A 21,928-nucleotide genomic window follows, 5' to 3' on the forward strand; every position below is an offset into this window, starting at 1 on the left:
AGACTGGAATGTGTTTGTTGAGGCCACGGACAATGTATGTGAATTAACAGATACAGTTACAGATTACATTAAGTTTTGTGAAGATTGTGTTGTTCCAGCTAGAGATGTTAAAATTTTTGCCAATAACAAACCCTGGATTTCGAAACGTATCAAAGGTACTCTTAATGCTAAGAAAAGTGCTTTTAAGGGAGGGGTAAAAGAAGAGATTAGGGAAGCACAAAGACAGGTTAAGAAAGACTTGCAAGAGGGCAGAGAAAACTATAAGCGGAAAATAGAAAACAAATTACTCAGCAACAACATGAAAGGGGTGTGGGAAGGGATGAAACTAATGAGTGGATACAAAGGTAGGAAGGGGGGGAAAGAAACGGTTTTATCATCATCAGAAGAAGAAGCAAACAAACTGAATGACTTTTTTGCTCGTTTTGATTGTCACGATTTTAGCGCAGAAAGACAAGATTTAAGTGATATTTTAAATGTTAAGAAGGACGAATGCATTGTTGTGTCTGAAGAGGAAGTGCTTTCACAATTAAAACGAGTGAAACCAAACAAAGCACCTGGTCCTGATATGATCCGATCAAATACACTGAAATACTGTGCAGCTCAGCTCTACCAGATTTTAACAATTATTTTTAATCAGTCTCTTAGTGAATGCAAAATACCATCTATCTGGAAAACTTCCTGCATTATACCTGTACCTAAGAAAACACATGTTTCATGTATGAATGACCTCCGTCCTGTAGCACTGACATCTGCTGTGATGAAAGTTTTTGAGAGAGTGATACTTGTCTATCTGCAGGAGTCTGTCAAACCATTTTTAGACCCCTTGCAATTTGCATACAGGAGAAACAGATGTACGGATGATGCAATACTGTTTGTCTTGAACAAAATCTATGAACACCTAGACAAATCAAATACCTGTGTCCGCTTGATGTTCTTTGATTTTTCTAGTGCTTTTAATACAATTCAACCTCACCTCTTAGCAAAAAAGCTGATGCACATGGGACTCGCTTTTCCGACGATTTTATGGGTTTTAGACTATCTTACTAAAAGGCCTCAGTTTGTAAAATTAAATGATTTTATGTCTACTGTCTCTTTCACAAACACAGGTGCACCACAAGGTACAGTCCTCTCGCCTTTTCTTTTTACCTTGTATACGGCTGAATGCAGAAGTCTGACCAATTCGTGTCCCCTCGTTAAGTTTGCAGATGACTCCGCACTGACAGGACTTATTACTGATGACGATGACACTGACTACCGAAGAGAAATTGACAGGTTTGTGAACTGGTGTGAAGAAAATTTCCTTGAGCTGAATGTTGGCAAAACCAAAGAGCTTGTAATCGACTTCAGAAAAAAGAAATCAACTTTAAGTAAAATCATCACAAAAAATGAAGTGGTCGAACAAGTAGACTCATACAAATATCTCGGTGTGATAATCGACAATAAGCTGTCTTGGAATGAAAACTCAACTGCACTCATTAAAAAGAGCAACAGTCGCATGTACTGTCTTAGAAAAATGAAATCTTTTAATGTATGCAAGCAGATGCTCCAAATGTTTTACACATCTGTTGTCTGTAGTGTTTTAACATACGGAGCCGTGTGCTGGGGGGGAAACCTGACCAAACATGACAAAGACAGGTTGGAAAAAGTCATTAGGAAAGCGGGTGGGGTGGTGGGTATAAGACAAGACACCTTTAGCGACATGCACAATAGAAAACTGACTGACAGACTAATAACAATTTTGACCGACGTAAGACACCCACTACATGATGACATTAATAGCAGAAGGTCAGACATAAGTGGTAGGTTTAGAGCTCCACGCGCAAGAACATCTCGATACATTAATTCATTTATTCCTACAGCCATTCGCGCACACAATCAAAACATCCAATACACTAAGTGAACCCTCCCACCCCCCAAGCCCCCTCGCCACAGCAACACCTGAACTTCACCAGCAGACGAGTGTATGGGAGCAGACATTATGCGTGCATGTGGGACTGAGCGGGTGAGCACGGGCAAGCAAGCATTTGTGTGTGTGTGTGATCGGAAGTGATTTTTAAATATTTTCTTATTTTACTTGGATTTCATGTATCTTAATGTTAATGTTCTAACCTTATTGGCGTGACATATGTTATGTGCATGCATACGTTGTTTGTGTGTGTGTGAGTGTGTGTGTGTGTGCGTGTGTGTGTGTGTGTGTGTGTGGGTGTGTGTGTGTGCATTTTACTTATATATACGATTTATTCCCTTGATGTTTTTATTTATGTATTGTTGTACAATACCTTATGGTCTTAACGTGTGTGTGTGTGTGTGTGTGTGTGTGTGTGTGTGTGCATGTGTGTGTGTGTGTGTGGGTGTGTGTGCGTGCGTGCGCGCATGTCATTTTTAGTAATCTTATGCCCTTTTTTGTTGTTGGATGTTTTCATTTGTTAATATTGTTGTGCAATACCCTATTGTCTTAACATGAGTATGTGTGTGTGGGGAGTGGGGGGGTTAGTATATCGTCAGCTATTGGGAATTCTTATTTGACTAGTTTTAATCTCTTCTTATGTTGCGCATGATTTTATGCCAGTGTTTACAATGAGCCTGTGATTGCACAACTTAATTTCCATGTGGATTAATAAAGTGTTTTTGATTGATTGATTGATTGATTGATAACAACACAAAAACATATTTCTGTTGGAATTCCATGTAATTTAATACTTTTAAACAAGTTTAAAATAAATCAAAATTGCTAGTGAGCAATATGACCAATACCACATATATATTATATACACACACTCCCATTCCTGTGATACAATGTGTGTGCATGTATCCCCTCCTAAATAAGGAGAAATCAAAGGGGGGGAAAGTCCATTATTTTGTCACAACAAGCATGCTGTAAAACCATGTCTAATTTCATTATCAAGGAACACAGTGTACATTTGTATCCAAGTTTATCATTCATCATCAAATCATGTCCCATTTTGTCATCAAGAAACATGGTGCAAAATTGTGTATAAATTTCTAAGTATCACAGACACCCACAATCAGCCTGGAGAACTTCTGCAGTGTTTATAGTTATCAGCAAAAAAAATAATAAAGGACAGACGTGAAATCTCCCTTAATCTTCCTTATAAACTCAGCTGCGGTTTACATACTCTCAAACACACATAAACAATGTGAACATTGTTCTGCCCGCATTTTCACTTTTTCTCCCATTTTGTTCAGTACAAAACTGAGTTTATATGCACATCAGAGAGTGTATATGGGCGCACATGCACGCTTGTTAAGGTGTCTATCTGTATATACGTATACACACATATACATATGTGTGTGTGAGAATGTGCCTGTCGGCAGGAGCGTGTGTTTGTGTGTATGCACATGTGCACTAGCACGCATGCTTCAAGCACGAACATCAGAAGTGACCGTCCCTCATGTTACCTGCACAATCCCTGACAATCACCTCAAGGTGAACACAAGGATGATGGAGATGACGAAGGCGACCAACACTATGACCATTGCGATGATCGCACACATGCGCAGTATTCCCCGCACATCACATGCAGCCTTTTTCTTGTATTTCTCACGGCGCTTGTACTTCTCTGACTTCCTTGACGGTTCCAATGCTTTGTTCACCAGCTCTGAAGCAACCAACAGGAATTCAAAACCTTTTAACATGTAGTGGGTAAAAGTTAAAGGTCCCATAGTGTTCCATGGCCACCAGGGGCAGTGAATTCATATCCACTGTCTGGGCCCAGGGTCCAGTCCTCTCTTTCTGCACCCTTAACTCACTCCGGACTTCTTCTTCTGCATTCGTGGGCTGCAACTCCCACGTTCACTTGTATGTACATGAGTGGGCTTTTACGTGTATGACCGTTTTTACCCCGCCATGTAGGCACCCATACTCCGCTTTCGGGGCTGTGCATGCTGGGTATTTACTTGTTTCCATAACCCAACAAACACTGACATGGATTACAGGATCTTTAACGTATTTGATCTTTTGCTTGCGTGTACACACGAAGGGGGTTCAGGCACTAGCAGGTCTGCACACATGTTGACCTGGGAGATCGGAAAAATCTCCACCCTTTACCCACCAGGCGCCGTCAGCGTGATTCGAACCCGGGACCCTCAGATTGAAAGTCCCAACGCTTTAACCACTCGGCTATTGCGCCCGTCACTCCGGATGAATAGTTCTCTCCCTTGCTTTTCCCTACAGACAACCGATTTGTTAGGGTTAGGGAAAAAAATCACAAAAAATAAAAAACAGATTGGTACACAAATATATGCATTCACTCAAGGCCTGACAAGCTCATTTGTGATGTAGCGTGTAAGGATCTGTTGGAAGTCAGTACTGATGCCTCCATGAGAAACCTGAAACTGTAGTAAACTGTAACTGTAAGGGGTTCAAACGTATTAACCCCTAGGCTGCTTATATGACACAAGAACTCGTCATCGCAAGCATGTATGCTTCGCTGCCACAATGACAAGATAACTCGTCACTGAAATAATCAGACTTTTCCCTGGCTTGCTTTCAGTTCGTTGACAAAAATGCTGGTCGCTTTAGCTTGGGGAATCTTTCTAGATTCTATTCATAGCTAGAAACCCCATCTACGTCATGAGGCAGTCCTTTATTTGAATGTTTTGGTTGGGTCACTGTCGCAGTGTTTTCCCTGGCTCCTTTCCTCGCTCGCCCAACAAAATGTCGGACTGACACCGTGCTCAAGACATGCATACGTGGTGAACTAAATCAACCAAGATTGCTTTCTTTAGCTGATGCTCAGAAAGAATTGAAGCTTAAATTCGAAGGAGAAGACAATGATGAACATTTATAGGACGATTTGATAGAAGGGAGCAATCAAGAGAGTGGTCAAGATACGACTGTCAGTGAGTGATGCTGGCTGTACATCTGAAGCAGACGAACAGGAAACTGAATTATTAACAGGACACAGTGTGAGCGACTTTCTTGGCTCTCAGCCAACGCGGTCTGATGAGAACTGGATAAAGTGATCTGTAAGAGGGGTGAAGAGGACGGGGGTGGAAACTGAGGGGGCGTGGCCTCACATCCATATTATCATTTGGAGAAGTCACAATGCATTGTGTATCGATCTCTTTAAAAAAAAAATCACTGTGGTTGTTCTGGTATGATGTTGTGTGTGCAGATACCCATTTGTCCAGGAAATATGATATTTTAGTGCAGATAACCTGACTAATGTTTGTAATGAACAAGTTGAAAATATGACAAAAAAACAAAACACTGATTTCAAAACAACAGCATGTCACTAAAAATATATAAAATGGGAAAACTGTATTCTGTATTCTTTATTCATTTACCTTCAGAAAATAGATACTTTTTATGGGTCGGTCTTTCTCAAATAACAAAGAGCACAGAATTTTTTGAAAATTTATACCCGTTTTTTTTTGTGGAAAAAACCCCAGCAAATAGTTTTCACTTAAATCTTATTTTCCTGGCAGCGAAAGGGTTAAAATGAATGTAACTAAAAAAAAAATTTTTTTTTAAAATGTAATTTAAAAAAATAATAATAATAAAAAAAGAATGACCATCACCACTCACCCGACAAAGGCTTTAGCCTGTGCAGAACCTGGAAGACATTGAGCACCGTGACATTCTGTGGATCCGTCGGCTCTGACCTCATGACCGAAGCATTGCGCCGCTGTCGAGAGTCCATGTAGGACTTGCCCTGCTTCTGAATGTACATGTCTGCTCGCAACAAGCTGACGTCATAATCACAAAGTTCTTGAAACTCTAGAAATGTTTTTTTTATTTTATATTCCAGGATTAGGATTTTAGGCACGGCTTATTTCTTCCAATCTGTCCTTGCTAATCTATATCCACGACAAAGCATGCGTGCGTGCGTGAATTTATATGAAGAAGGACAAAAAGAGAGAGAGAGAATAGAAAAACACCTTCATGCACATAGACATGAACGAGGAACACACACACGGACTGACAGGCATGCAAAAGAGAAGACAAGGAGAGAAAGTTTGAGGGGGTGGAGGAGGGGGGTGGGGCAGGGGGGTGGGAGATAAAGAGACAGAGAGATGAGAGACCTACACAATAGATATAGAGATACAGACACCTCCCCCTCTACCACGCACACCCCACCACGCACACCCCCCCACCCCCACTTACCTACACACACACAGTCATACACACCGACACACAATCCAACACCCACCCACACACACCCCTCTCCCTCCTCCAAACATTCTCACACAAATGCACAACCACCCACAAACCCTTGCCACCAGCACCACCAACCACACATGCACCCATCCACCCACCCATCATCCCCCCACCCCTACCAACCCATTCTCCCACACTCCCTGCCCCCCCGCCCTGCCCCCCCCCCCCCCCCTCCGCCCTGCTCACTCCCCGCCCCCCACAAGGACAGATTGGAAGACTAGGCAATGCCTAAAATCTTTATCCTTGAGTAATAAAGTTTTTGAATCTTGAATCTTGAATCTTGAACACATACTGACCAAACTCAGTGAAACTGCCAATGAAAAGTCTGCAAGGTTCTGGGTTTGAATCCCGCTCTCAATCCATTCTCCCAAATGTGACTGGAAAACTGACCAAACTCAATGAAGCAGTTGGGCCAGAAATCGGCACCCACTCTAGCCCCAAACCCCTCACCACCAGCACCACCACCAACCACACACACGCACACATCCACCCATTTACACCCCCTGGTGCGTGGTAGAGGGGGAGATGTCTGTATCTCTATGTCTATGTGTCGGTCTCTCATCTTTCTGTCTCTGTATCTCCCCATCACCTCCCACCCCCCTCCCTCTCTCTCTCTCTCTCTCTCCCTGTCTTCTCTTTCGTATGCCTGTCAGTCCGTGTTTGTGTTCCCCTCACACCCAACAACACATACTGACCAAACTCAATGAAGCTGAAGGGCTGGGAAACAGCACCCACTCTGGCCCCAAACCCCTCACAACCACCAGCACCACCAACCACACACATCATCCACCCATTAACAACCCCCCACCCCACCCCCCAAACTTCCCCTTCTGCTCCCCTGCCCCTCCTGACACGTACTGACCAAACTCAATGAAGCAGTAGGGCCGGGAAACAGCACCAAACCCTCATGACCACCAGCACCACCAACCTCACACACATCCACCCATTCTCACCCCCCCCACCCAAACCCCCCCCCCTCCCCTGGCCCCCACCCCTCACCCCTGACAACACATACTGACCAAACTCACTGAAGCTGTACAGCCGGGAAACAGCACCCACTCTGGCCCCAAACCCCTCACCACCAACCACACACAGACACACACATCCACCCATTCCACCCCCACCCCCTGCCCTGCCCCCACCTGCTCCCCCCTTCCCGCCCCCCTCCATCAACACACACTGACCAAACTCAATGAAGCAGTAGGGCCGGGACGCGCCGCCCACTCTGGCACCAAACTGTCGCTGGAACTGGTACTGCAGGTCCTCCAGGTATGCGTAGGCCTTTCGCCTGGAGAACATCTTCCAGCACAGCGCCAGGTAGCACACCCCTTGCTCCACCACTAAACTACAGGGACAAAGGTGGCAGAATGATTAAGACGCTCAGTTGACAATATAAAGATAAGGATATGGATAATTTATTCAAGTATAGGCCACTGCCTCTCATGAAGGGGTTCAAACACATGAACATATAACAAAAACAACAAATAATACGTGGTCTTGCAAAGACGAAACATATTTTGTTCAGAATTCTAAGACATCAGAGTCGATCACAGTCTGAATGCTTTTAACAGATAGACAAATTGCGAATGGTCTGTTCGTGCCTAGAAGCCATGAGCAACGCTAATCTGAGCTGACTGGGAAATTTATAAAATTTAGGTGGTATATACTCGTACTTAGTTCTTAAGCCATGCAGGACAGGACAACAGAACGAAATGTATTTCATTTTCTTCTCCCATGCTGCAAAGTTCGCACATCAGATCAGTTGCATTATGTGTTCTATATTGGTAATTGTGTATTGCAATATCAGAAATACCAAGTCTGAATCTTCAGCTGACAAAAAAAAAAAAGAGTCTGTGAGGGTCTGGATTAAATTCCTGCTCTGTTTTCTGAATATGCTAGTTTCTTTTCATTCGATTTATCATTTTCTTAGAATTATTTTTCTTCCTTTTCATAATACATAAGATGGGCACAACAGCCAAATGGTTAAAGTGTTGGACTTTCAATCTGAGGGTCCCAGGTTCGAATCTCGGTAACAGCGCCTGGTGGGGTAAAGGGTGGAGACTTTTCCGATCTCCCAGGTCAACATATGTGCAGACATGCTTGTGCCTGAATCCCCTTCGTGTGTATACGCAAGCAGATCAGATACGCACATTAAAGATCCTGTAATCCATGTCAGCGTTTGGTGGGTTATGGAAAGAAGAACAAACCCAGCATGCACACCCCGAAAACGGAGTATGGCAGGGTAAAATCGGTCATACACATAAAAGCCCACTCATGTACATACGAGTGATTGTGGGAGTTGCAGCCCTTGAACGAAGAAGAATAATACATAAAACTTCCAATTTTTTTATTTTTAATTGATCTTTTTTGTGCAAAGCCAAAGAAAAACAGCAACCCATCCCACAGTTCTCCACCTCTTGTTCTTGTTGGTGCACTGTATCAAAGTGTGACCCAAAGACCTTGTTGGTGCACTGTATCAAAGTGTGACCCAAAGACCTTGTTGGTGCACTGTATCAATGTGTGACCCAAAGACCTTGTTGGTGCACTGTAACAAAGTGTGACCCAAAGACCTTGTTGGTGCAATGTAACACAGTGTGACCCAAAGACCTTGTTGGTGCACTGTATCAATGTGTGACTCAAAGACCTTGTTGGTGCACTGTATCAAAGTGTGACCCAAAGACCAGCCCAGATGTTGCACTGAAAGTCTGACACAAACATCAATGTGCCAGGCTTCAGGATACTGATCTGAACCATGTCACTTCACAACAGCCTGTCCCTTTATTTTTTGTTGTTGCAGTTTTCTCTGTGTGTGTGTGTGTGTGTGGGTGAGAGAGAGAGAGAGAGAGAGAGAGAGAGAGAGAGAGAGAGAGAGAGAGAGAGAGAGAGTGTGTGTGTGTGTGTGTGTGTGTGTGTGTGTGTGTGTGTGTGTGTGTGTGTGTGTATGTGTGTGTGTGTGTGTGTGTGTGTGTGTGTGTGACAGAGAGAGAGAGAGAGAAAGAGAGAGAGAGAGAGAGAGTGTGTGTGTGTGTGTGTGTGTGTGTGGTGTGGTGTGGTGTGTATGTGCCTTGGTGTGACTGTGTATGTGTGTGTGTGTGTGCTGCTGCTGCTGCTGCTGCTGTGTGTGTGTGTGTGTGTGTGTGTGTGTGTGTGTGTGTGTGTGTGTGTGTGTGTGTGTGTGTGTGCGCGCGCGTGCATGCGCACATGTGTGTGCATATGTACATGCATGCGTATGTGCATGCATATATACGTGCATGTAAGTAAACATATGTGTGCACAAGCGTCTGTGTAGATATGGATGTGTATTGTGTGTGCATGCATGCATATACACATCAATACAACAGGATTCTCTCTGCCTAAAGGTTACATCACAAATGCAAGACAACTCACTTCATTTAGAAAAAAAAAAAGAAAGAAAGAAAAGAAATGAAAAAATTCCTGATCATGTGCCACTTCCTTTATTCTGTTTCCAAACCCACACCAGAACAACAATATCACTTGCTGCTAACTGGAAGTTCATGACTGTGTGCCATGTCTTGTATTCTGTTTCCAAACCCACACCAGAACAACAATATCACTTGCTACTTACTGGAAAACATACATGTCACTTTCCAGACTGCAGCGAGCTGGAGGTCTCGGGTCTCTGGCCAACATTTTTAAGACCTCTTTGGCTTGGACCTGATACTGCATCAAGTCTGAACTTGCCTGAAACTGTAAACCACACAGAAAAAAACAACAACAACAAAAACAAAAGGAAAGGGTATCATAAATAAACAAACCAAAACAAGACTCCACTGAAAGTGGACAGTGGAAAATAAAAACAAAAATAAATGAATAAAGAAAAGAAAAGAAAATGAGTGTATAGCAAGGACAACATTCATAAACAACAGGAGAAGGGTCCGACTGAAAGCAGACACTCTCTACCACTTAAAAAAAAAGATTTAAAGGAATATACATCTATATCTATCTATATTTGTGGGGAACAAAGACCCGGAAAATATAAATTTGGGGGAATGCAGACCTAGGGGAACAAAGACCTGGGGGAACTTTGACCTGGTTGAAAGTAAAACTAAATTCGGGGGAACAAAGACGTGGGGGAACTCTGACCTGGTTGAAAGTAAAACTAAATTCTGGGGAACAAAGACCTGGGGGAACTCTGACCTGGTTGAAAGTAAAACTAAATTTGGGGGAACAAAGGCCTGGGGGAACTCTGACCTGGTTGAAAGTAAAAACTAAATTCGGGGGAACAAAGACCTGTGGGAACACAAGGATGACCTGTTTGAACCTGTACCCCAAAGCGCGATTCCAGGAGGCATTATCAATAAAAGAGAAACAACAATTCATGTTTTTCAAATCAACTTCAAGCCAACAGCTCTAGTGTTTTACCCTTGACAGGGTGTAATAATTTGATCAAAATCAATGAACTGACCCACGTTAATCTCGTGACTTCTTTTCCTCCTCTTCTCACCATTTCCAGCGCACACACAAACATGCGCACGTACACAGATACATACACATTCATGTGCGTGTGCATACACACGAACACATACGCACACACACACACACACGAACAAATGCAGAATAATATTTAGTGATGGTTTAGGGGTGTAGTGGGCGTTTTGGGACGTGTGATTTGGTGATGTTAGAGGAGGCCGAAACAACACGCGGGAGCGTCTCAAAACGTCCCCCTGGGGATGTTTAGGGATCCGAATGTTCCGTCAGGGAACATTTCCCCAGGTGAGCTACCCAACTGGGGGACTAACTGGAATGTTACACTGGTGCTACTGAATACATTTCCTTACCGAGCGTAACAGAGATGACGAAACTGAGCATCCTGTACCACGAAGGAAAGTAGAGGGTAGATTATTTATGGCATGTATTCACTGAAACGACGATCACTCACCACATGAACTAAATCACTTACCATGTACAGTGTAGTTACAAGATGACAAAAAATCAGAGACACGTGGGTCATGACCTTGACGATACGAAGAACATGGTCTACAGTTAGAAAAAGCAAAAGGGCATATTGAGGTTAGTGGGTTCAACAGGTAAATAACAGAAAGATAATCTACGGATCAGATGTGGCCACTGGACACCAGAAAAGGCCATATATATTCATTCCATGTGACCTCTGTTCTGTCTTGTGACACACAAAGGGCTGCATGGAAATGTTAGACATTCACAGCTGGAGTCTCAGGTTAATCTGGTCTGTGTGTGTGTGTGTGTGTGTGTGTGTGTGTGTGAAGCGCTTTGCACAGTATTTGAATTATAAATCGCTCCATATGAAAGTCATGCATTATCATTATCATAAACATATGATATGGTATACCATAAAATGGATTCAAACATGAGAGGCACGGCCTTCAAGACTCACTTGTAATATACACCTACTCCAGCAAAGAAATCATCAAAAAAAAAACACCCCCAAAAAACAACAACATAAAAACCCACTTCAAAACAGATAATCTAGCAAAAGACATAATAATGTGACCTTGATCTTTGACTTCTAAATTCACAAAGCATTGATGATCTGGCCAAAACAAATCACTACACAGTACATGGTATAGCATGGTGAATGAAAATATAATGAAATACCTACAGTTCCATCATGCTTTTACTGACCTTAACATTTGACTTTCCTGGCATCTTTTCACAGATTTTTTTATTTCACCATGTATCAAGTTAGCCAAAGAGATGCATACACACACACACACACACACACACACACACACACACACTATATATATATATATATATATATATATATATATATATATATATATATATATATGTATGTATTTTTAAACACACACACACACAATATATATATATATATATATATATATATATATATATATATATATATATAGTGTGTGTGTGTGTGTGTGTGTGTGTGTGTGTGTTTAAAAATACATACATATCATTTTAAAAAAATATATATATAATTATCAAAGATCTTATCTGTCTTGCAGGCATAACTGTTTCCTATCAATACCATAGATTATGACTGTGGCCTTTTTTGTTTGTTTGTCTGTTTGTTTTGGGGTGTTTTTTTTTTCACTTTGGGGATGGGGAGTGGGAGGGGGAGAATAGTGGTGGGTGGTGGTGGTACTTTCACTGATGGAATGAGTGGAGAGGAGCTGACACTGGAACTCCCACACCTATCCATGTGAGTTTACATATGAATTATAAATAATAAAGTTTTATCATAATAAAGTTGATCTAATCTTATCTTTTTTATCAGCATAAAATAAATAAAAATAAAAAACATACGGTGATGGACAAATACTGAGCGAGCAAGAGCTGAACACGGGAGGTACCAGTATCAGCAGCTCAAGGAGACGTCACTGCGTTCGGACAAATCCATATACACTACACCACGTCTGCCAGTCAGATGCCTGACCAGCAGCGTAACCCAACGCGCTTAACCAGGCTTTGAGAAAAAACATAAATAAATAAAATATGAACACAGTAGGAAAACACGAAATCGAAAGGACAAACCTGGTCTTGAACAAAGGCTGCAAGAAGAAGTCCATCGTGTTGTCGCGCTATCATAGTCTGCACAATCATTTCAAGAAATTGTGCACCTTTTGTTGCAGTCTAGTCTCTTCTTCTGTACCAAACTTGGAGGGTGCGTTTGAAGGAAAGACAACACTTTTTCTTGCAGAGAACTTGCCAGACGATCTCAAATGCCGCGGTGTCCGTTCTGCGCATGACAGGAAATGTCGCAGCATCCTTTCTCTGACTGTTTTGGTTGATAAACACAGGCGCCTTACAACTTTTGCATTTGGAAAATCAGAGAGGAAAAAAGAGAGACGGGGGAAAATAAACAGGAAAAATTAATGATGATGTAATTTCACTCTTGAAATGTTGCAGCATCCTTACTCAGTTTTGTTTGAAGAGCACAGGCGCCTTACGTGTCTTAAAATTGGAAAATGAGTGAGGAAAAAAAAGAGAGAGACGGGGGGGAAATAAACCGGGCAGGAAATAAGATTAATATGTAGTTTTTTCACTCTCGCTAAGACATCTGATGCACATAATTCAAAGCATGGATGCTTCCATTACTCATCAGCTAGCACACATGTAAATAATAATGACGACGACGACGACGAACAACAACAAAAACAACAACAAATAATAATCATCAATAATGACGACGACGACGACGACGACAACGAACAACACTGAACAACAGCAACAACAACAACAATGATAATAATAATAATAATAATAATAATAATAATAATAATAATAATAATAATAATAATAATAATGATAATAATAATAATAATAATCTAGCTTCATCTTCCTGCAATGTCCATCAGCCGTATTTGTCCGGCTATCATTGACATGTGGGAGGCCGTGCGCAGCGTGGAGAGGGAGAGATAAAGAGGATGGAAAAAAAAAAGAGAGAAAAAAAAAGGGGGGGGGGGGGGGATTTTGGCCTTGAACGGTTAAGGCACAGCTGCATGCGGAGCTGCGCTCGGGCCTTCAGGCCCAAGGCCCTGTAGCAACCTAAGTGAAGCTGCAGGCCCGCAAATCGTTTTACAACCGGGAAAAAAAGGCACATACTCAAGATTCAAGATTCAAGATTCAAAAACTTTATTACTCAAGGATAAAGATTTTAGGCATTGCCTAGTCTTCCAATCTGTCCTTGTGACAACAAAAACAGTAACGATAAGACACAACAATAATAACAATAGTAAATACTACCACTACCACTACCACTACTACTACTACTACTACTACTACTACTTATAATACTAATCAACGGACCATCATCATCACAAAAAAATATAATGAAGGGAACACTGTCACACACTCACACCCACCCAATCACACACATATGCACACACTCATCCCCAAACACACACACCCTTATGCATATACATATTTGCACATATACCCACATGCATGCATATGTCTACATGTACATACAGATATGTATGCATACGTATACATAAACATAATTAGGTATCAAATCATATTGTAGTACATTACAAATCATATTGTAGTACAATAGCAAATATTGAACAAAAAAAAAAAAAAGGAAAAAAAATCAAAAAGTAAAGGGATTATTAAGACTGTCAAATTAATCACCACACAGAATACAGGAAAGAGGCACGACTGAAATGAAAATATATAAACATAGCAGAGAAATATAGTTATATCACTGTACATATACAACAGTGATGAGAAACCTGACGCTGATGTGGCAGGCAATAACATCCAATCAATAGCTTGCATGTAATACATAAAAAACACAAAAGGTTGAAAATAAGATGAAACACGTTTGTGTATGTATAGGAACAGACAGTGCATACATTTCACAAAGGGCATGATGTGTTTAGGCCGGTTATATTTGGTTTGGGGGTCTATTGTTTGTGGAGCAGAAGTTTTCGTACTCTTGATTTGAAGGACGATAATGAATCACCTGTCTTGACGAATGTAGGAAGAGAGTTCCAAATAGATGGTCCAAAAAATGCAAAGCTAGATTTGTACAAGTCAATGCGCACACGAGGCAGAATATAATTATCTGAATCGTAACGCTCTGTTGCCCTTTGAACAAATTCACTGAGGTACGGTGGTGACATGTGGTTGTGTACTTTGAACATGAGGACCATTCTGTTGTATTCAAATTGCTTGTACAGTGGTAATATTTCCAGTTTTGTTAATTTCTCATCTGTTGATAGTGAGTGGTCGGGTAGAATAAGTTTAGCTGCTCGTCTATGTAATGAGTTAATTTTTTTGAGCTGGTTGTGACTGGCATTGCTCCAGATTGTAGATGCATAATTGATATGAGAAAGACAATGTGCCCCGAAGAATAATTTTCGGGTTGGAGCATCGACATAATGTCTAAGTTTATTGAGTAAGAACAGATTGCGAGCTAACTGTTTGCAGACATGATTAATATGAGCTTGCCAGTTTAGTTCTTTATCAATTATTACCCCAAGAACGCGGTGTTCACAAACTTGTTCAACTGGGTTCTTGTTTACCTCAAGTTTTAGAGTGAGAGGCTTACGTTGGTGTTTTTGTCTGGATGTCAGTGCCATACTTTTTGTCTTATGTGGGTTAAGTTCCATGTGATTCTGGTAACACCAGCCTAAGATGTCATTTATTCCCTGTTGTAGCGATGATTGTACAACAGCGATGTTGGTGTCACTACAATGAAGAGAACTGTCATCAGCGAACAGATCGCAGATGACGTTGCCAGGTGATATGTGCATCGGCAAGTCATTTATATAGATGCAAAAGAGTAGAGGTCCAAGAATAGAGCCTTGCGGTACACCACGATCTACATGACCTTCAGAAGAGTACGTGCCATTTAAGTAAACACGCTGTGTTCTGTTTTCCAGGTAAGACCGGAAGAATGAGCCAGCTGACTGGTTTTGAGTATATTCATTTAATTTGTTTATCAGTATTTCGTGATCCACAAGATCAAAGGCCTTCTTGAAATCAAGGAAAACTGTTCCAGTGATCTTGTTATGATTAATTGCAGATAACCACGTGTCGCAAAGTCGGGTTAAGGCTGTGTGACAGGAGTGATAACGGCGAAAGCCGGACTGAAGGGGATGAAAGAGGTTGTTTTGCTCCATGTGTTTCATAAGGTGTTTGTGGACGTGCTTTTCGAGAGGCTTGGAAACAACGGACAGTAGGGATATTGGTCTAAAGTTGTTGAGATCTGTAATATCTTTTGATTTTGGCAGTGGGATTACTTTTGCTGTTTTTAGCGCAGCTGGAACGTTGTTCTGTTCAATGCACAAATTGTAAATATATGTAAGGGAGTCTACTATGTAGGGCAAAGCAAGTTTGAGAACAGATGCGTTTAAACTGTCTGGACCCATTGCCTTTTTATTCTTTAGATTTGAGATTAAGGATCCAACTTCATGAACAGCAAGTGGGGGAATAGTGAATGGTTCAGATTTAAGACGTTCTTGACAAAATGTTTGTAACGTCCGGGGGGTTATATAACATTTTGAAGGAAGGTCGTTTGTAGATGGCTGTTTTGACTGAGTTGTTTTTAGAAAATGGTCATTGAGTGAATCCGTTGTCCACATAGTTGAGACAGCATTTGTTTTCTTTTTAGACTGATCTGTAATTTCATTAACAGCACGCCATAGTGTTGCTGTGTCTCTGTTGCTGTTGATAAGGTTCTTAAAATGATCTGACTTTGCTTGTTTAACTAAATCACACACTTTATTTCTTTGTTTTCTGTATTCGGTCTCCATCCCAGCAGCTTTTAAAACATCTCTTAATGCCATAGCTACGATGAGATCGAGCGTCAACCAGTTCGGAAGTGTTTTGTGTTTTACTCTCCTCGTCCGAAGAGGAGCATGTCTGTCAACGACTGCAAGAAAGGTTTCATACCATACTGTTAATGCTTGAGTGGGATCTGCAGTCATGAATACTTCATGGAAGGGTGCCAAGCTCAAATCAAGAAAAAATGCATCGGAACTGAATTTTTTGAAAGAGCGGTATTGGATCGTTGTGTGACCCTTGCTCTGTTTCCGAGGAAGTTTACAAGACCATGTACAGATAACCGGACAATGGTCACTGATGCTTTTGTTGGACACTGTTATGTTGTGCACCAGATCTTTGTTATTTGTGTAAATATGGTCAAGTAGGGTGGATGACGTCTTCGTGATTCTGGTTGCACTGTGAATGAGTAGATGCAAACCAAAGAGAGTAGTAGTTGATTCCCATGCGGGTTGTGGTTTAAACAGGTTAATGTTGAAATCTCCTAGCAGAATGACATTTTGTTTATGTTTATAAACATTGTCCATCATTTGTACAAAGTCATCATACCAAGGGAATCTAGCTGAGGGATTTCTATACAGAAAGCCTACAAGGAGAGGGGTGGACTTTGAAGGTTTGACCTGTAACCACATACATTCCACATTGTTGGTTTCTAGGTCAGGTCGTCTTTTTGTAAAATGGGAAATACTTTGATGAATGTATATCCCTAATCCTGTTTCACCATACTGATTTCCATCACGGCGAATGAAATCATAGTTAGGTATGGATAAGGCCTCGTTGCTGAATCGGAAATCAAGGCGTGTTTCACTGAGCACGAGTATATGAATAGGAGGAGAGTCATTTAGGAGCATGCAGACATCGTGAAGCTTATTGTACAAATGATAAACATTCAGGTGTCCAAGCCGTAGTCCTTTCTCATTAGTAGACAAGTCAGACTGTTGCACATTAGTACCCATAGTGTAGACTAATAGTAAGGAGTATTTAACAAAACTATATACCTGTGGGGGAAAAGCACAAAGGGAAAAAAAAAAGTAAGATAATCACAAAAAATGAACGTAGATCGAGCAAATGTCTGTTTTTGGCCGTTGCTGGACAGAGCAGTACTGACAACACCGCGGCACAACACAGAGAACCGCGGCACAACACAGTTAGAGAACCGCGGCACAACACAGTCAGGGAACCGCGGCACAACACAGTTAGAGAACCGCGGCACAACACATAGAGAACCGCGGCACAACACAGTTAGAGAACCGCGGCACAACACAGTCAGGGAACCGCGGCACAACACAGTTAGAGAACCGCGGCACAACACATAGAGAACCGCGGCACAACACAGTTAGAGAACCGCGGCACAACACAGTCAGGGAACCGCGGCACAACACAGTCAGGGAACCGCGGCACAACACATAGAGAACCGCGGCACAACACAGTTAGAGAACCGCGGCACAACACAGTCAGGGAACCGCGGCACAACACAGTCAGGGAACCGCGGCACAACACAGTCAGGGAACCGCGGCACAATACAGTCAGGGAACCGCGGCACAACACAGTCAGGGAACCGCGGCACAACACAGTTAGGGAACCGCGGCACAACACAGTCAGGGAACCGCGGCACAACACAGTTAGGGAACCGCGGCACAACACAGTTAGGGAACCGCGGCACAATACAGTCAGGGAACCGCGGCACAATACAGTCAGGGAACCGCGGCACAATACAGTCAGGGAACCGCGGCACAACACAGTCAGGGAACCGCGGCACAATACAGTTAGAGAACCGCGGCACAATACAGTTAGGGAACCGCGGCACAACACAGTCAGGGAACCGCGGCACAACACAGTCAGGGAACCGCGGCACAACACAGTCAGGGAACCGCGGCACAACACAGTCAGGGAACCGCGGCACAATACAGTTAGAGAACCGCGGCACAACACATAGAGAACCGCGGCACAATACAGTTAGAGAACCGCGGCACAACACATAGAGAACCGCGGCACAACACAGTCAGGGAACCGCGGCACAACACAGTTAGAGAACCGCGGCACAATACAGTCAGGGAACCGCGGCACAACACAGTCAGGGAACCGCGGCACAACACAGTCAGGGAACCGCGGCACAATACAGTTAGAGAACCGCGGCACAATACAGTCAGGGAACCGCGGCACAACACAGTCAGGGAACCGCGGCACAATACAGTTAGAGAACCGCGGCACAGCACAGTTAGAGAACCGCGGCACAACATACAATTAAGGAACGGCGGCACAACACACAATTAAAGAACCACGGCACAGCACACAATTAAAGAACCGCTGCACAGCACACAATTAAAGAACCGCGGCACAGCGCAGTCAGGGAACCGCTGCACAGCGCACAGTTAAAGAACCGTGGCAAATCTCAGTTACTGAACCACGGCACAGCAAAATTAGAGAACCGCGGCACAGTCCAATACAAATTATCGGAGAACAACGATACAGCGAAGATATAAAATAAAGAAGAAGAAGAAGAAGAAGAAGAAGAAGTCTTGTAACAAATAAAAAGTGAGAATTTGGACTTTTAACGCTGATAGAGACTGAAACATACAGGGGAGAGCAACCAATCAGTCAATGCCGAGGTCTTAATAAATTGCTCTGAGAAATGTAGTGCACATAAAAAAACAAAAAACAAAAAAAACCAAAAAACAAAAAAACAACAACAACAAAGAATAATGTTGAAAAGCAAACAAACAAACACACACACACACACACACACACACACACAACAACAACAACAACAACAACAACAACAACAACAAAGCAAATAGGAAGAGAAAAAAAAGAAGAAAAAAAAAGTGAAATGTCAATTGATTTTTTAAGGTACACAATTAATTTCTTGAGAGTCTGTTTATGATACTCACGTTAAGACAACAAGGTACTGCACGACAATATTTACAAATGTAAACATCCAACAAATAAAAAGTGTATATAACTAAGATGGGCGCGCTCACACACGCACACACACGCACGCACAAACACACATACACACACACACACACACACACACACACACACACATAATGTAATGACGCAACTGTTTGACATTTTAGTCACCCCAATTCTCAGTTACGGCGCTGAGGTGTGGTTTCCATTCAATCAAACTGCGACAAACTTCTCCACGCCCTCTATGCTGTTCAACCAATTTGATGCCTTTCTCTCCGCAAAATGCCCATCAGAAAATGTACATGTCAACTTCTGTAGGAGCTTAATGGGCGTACACAAAAGATCAATTAAGTTACCAGTCCTGGCAGAACTGGGCAGATACCCCATTTCTCTGACCGCAGTGTGTCAGGTCATCTCATTTTGGGTACACATCATAGAATCAAAAGAAGATAGCTATTTGAGGCAAGCATATGATGATATGTTATCGATGGATTCATTGGAAAAAGTTCCTTGGCTTAATTTTATCAAAAAGATACTGGTTTCAATTGGATTCTCCCACGTGTGGGAGAACCAAGGCACACTCAGCATTAAGCGACTAAAATATTCAGTCTTGAATAAACTACAGGATAAATATGTTCAATATTGGAACAGCAGAAAGAACGAGACCATTTCAAGGCTCTCCTTTTATTGCAAAATTGCAAATACTTATACATTACAACCTTACCTGATCAGCTGCAAAAATACTAAACACAGAGGAGCACTATGTCGATTGCGAATAAGTGCACATGAACTTGAAATTGAGCGTGGACGTCACTACAACGTAACTAGGAAAGACCGGCTATGTAAATCATGTGGAGTTATAGAGGATGAACTGCATTTTCTGGACAAGTGTAGTGTGTACTCTAACTTGAGGTCTCGCCTACTTGTGACAGTCAATTCCCAGTCTTCGAATCATTGGCCAGATGGCACTGGCAACACAATAATCCAAAGGCCGAGTTCTCTGTTGCCACAAAATTATTTCCAACCAGAACTGGCAAAATACATATATGAATGCTTTAAAGTTCGCAGTCCATAGCTATGTCTTATGGAATATCCTGCATGTGCTCACAACTTATTGCTTTTACTTTTTGTTTGCTTGTTGTGTTTAGTTTATAGTGTCCATAATTCCTATGATGGTTTTACGACAATTAAATGAGTTCTGAGTTCTGAGTTCTGAGTTCACACACACACACACACAACCCCATTCGCCCCCACCCCCACCCCCCCACGCTCCCACACACACCCCATCCCCACACCTCACCCCTACTCCCCTGCTCTCACTCACTGACCTATAAACACGATCGTAAATACGATCTCAGTGCTCTCACTCCAACACAACCTCCGTGTGTGTGTGTGTGTGTGTGTGTGTGTGTGTGTGTGTGTGTGTGTCTGTGTCTGTGTCTGTGTCTGTGAGTCTGTGTGTGCGTGTCTGTGTCTGTGTCTGTGCGCGCGCGAGCTCGGTCACATATTAGTGCAGGTGTTGGCACATGTCAGTGCTGACAGTGACAGAATGCTGTTTCCACGCGGGGCTCCGTTGTAGGAGCGAGCGTCAGTACATCTGTCAGCTGCCTTGTGCTAGTGGTGATGTCTGATGCGTTGTCCTGGAAGCTGATGACACACTGTGCGACACACCTCTCCCCCTTGTCCCTTTGTCACCTGAACGCCCTTCTTGTGTACACCGGCAGCACACAGAAGATCAACAATTACGCACGTTAAAGATCCCGGCGCGCGGCTGCAATCCATGTCAGTGTTCGTTTGGATAATGGAAAACAAGAACATGCCCAGCATTGCACACACATCCCCGAAAACGGGGTATGGCTGTCTACATGGCTGGGTAGATAAACAAAACGGTCATGCACGTAAAATGTTACATGTCTGTTTGAGAAGTCTTTGTCTCTCTCTCTGTATCTCTGCCCCGTCTCTCTCTCTCTCTCTCTCTCTCTCTCTCTCTCTCTCTCTCTCTCTCTCTCTCTCTCGCTAATGTACATGCTTTTATATGAATTTTCAGGCAGAAAATGACTGACCGTGTTTTCAACAAGACTGTTCCGGTAAATTGAATTTCAGTGATCGTTTCGAAACATATCGCTCGTTTAAATCACTCAGTGTTACAGCCAGAATCTTACCTTTTATCATTAACTGTGTGCTGTCTGAATCGGTAGCGTAAGCAGCACTGACTTGAAAGTTGTGTACCTTGTGAATGGCATGTGTTAACACTCTCGGTATATTTCATTATTAATTTTCATTCATTGTCTTTTCTTTCATGTGCGTGCATGTGTACCTGTTTACAGGCCGGGGATCTAACATTAAATTATTTGACACACACACACACACACACGCACGCACACGCACGCACGCACGCACGCACACACACACACACTGACACACACACACACACACACACTTTCGGCTGGATACAAAATGGGGGTAGGGGTGGGATTCGCATGTGCGTGCGTGCATGTTTATTTGTTTGAGCGCAACACACACACTGACACACACACACACACACACACACACACACACACACACACACACACA

The 21,928-nt window shown here is 42.6% G+C and overlaps 1 protein-coding gene across 1 annotated transcript; it reads right to left on the reverse strand.

Moving 5' to 3' along the window:
* Positions 1–2,951: 2,951 nt before the first annotated feature.
* Positions 2,952–12,782, reverse strand: LOC143276300 (vesicle-trafficking protein SEC22b-A-like). The gene is made up of 5 exons (XM_076580805.1): positions 12,686–12,782; positions 9,771–9,892; positions 7,369–7,529; positions 5,552–5,698; positions 2,952–3,620 (listed from the first exon to the last, which is right to left on the reverse strand). Exons 1-5 carry the CDS (start codon positions 12,752–12,754, stop codon positions 3,439–3,441), a joined length of 681 nt encoding a protein of 226 aa, XP_076436920.1. The 5' UTR covers positions 12,755–12,782; the 3' UTR covers positions 2,952–3,438.
* Between the last annotated feature and the right edge of the window lie 9,146 nt (positions 12,783–21,928).

Source organism: Babylonia areolata, chromosome 31, assembly GCF_041734735.1.
Source record: "Babylonia areolata isolate BAREFJ2019XMU chromosome 31, ASM4173473v1, whole genome shotgun sequence".
NCBI lineage: Eukaryota > Metazoa > Mollusca > Gastropoda > Neogastropoda > Buccinidae > Babylonia > Babylonia areolata.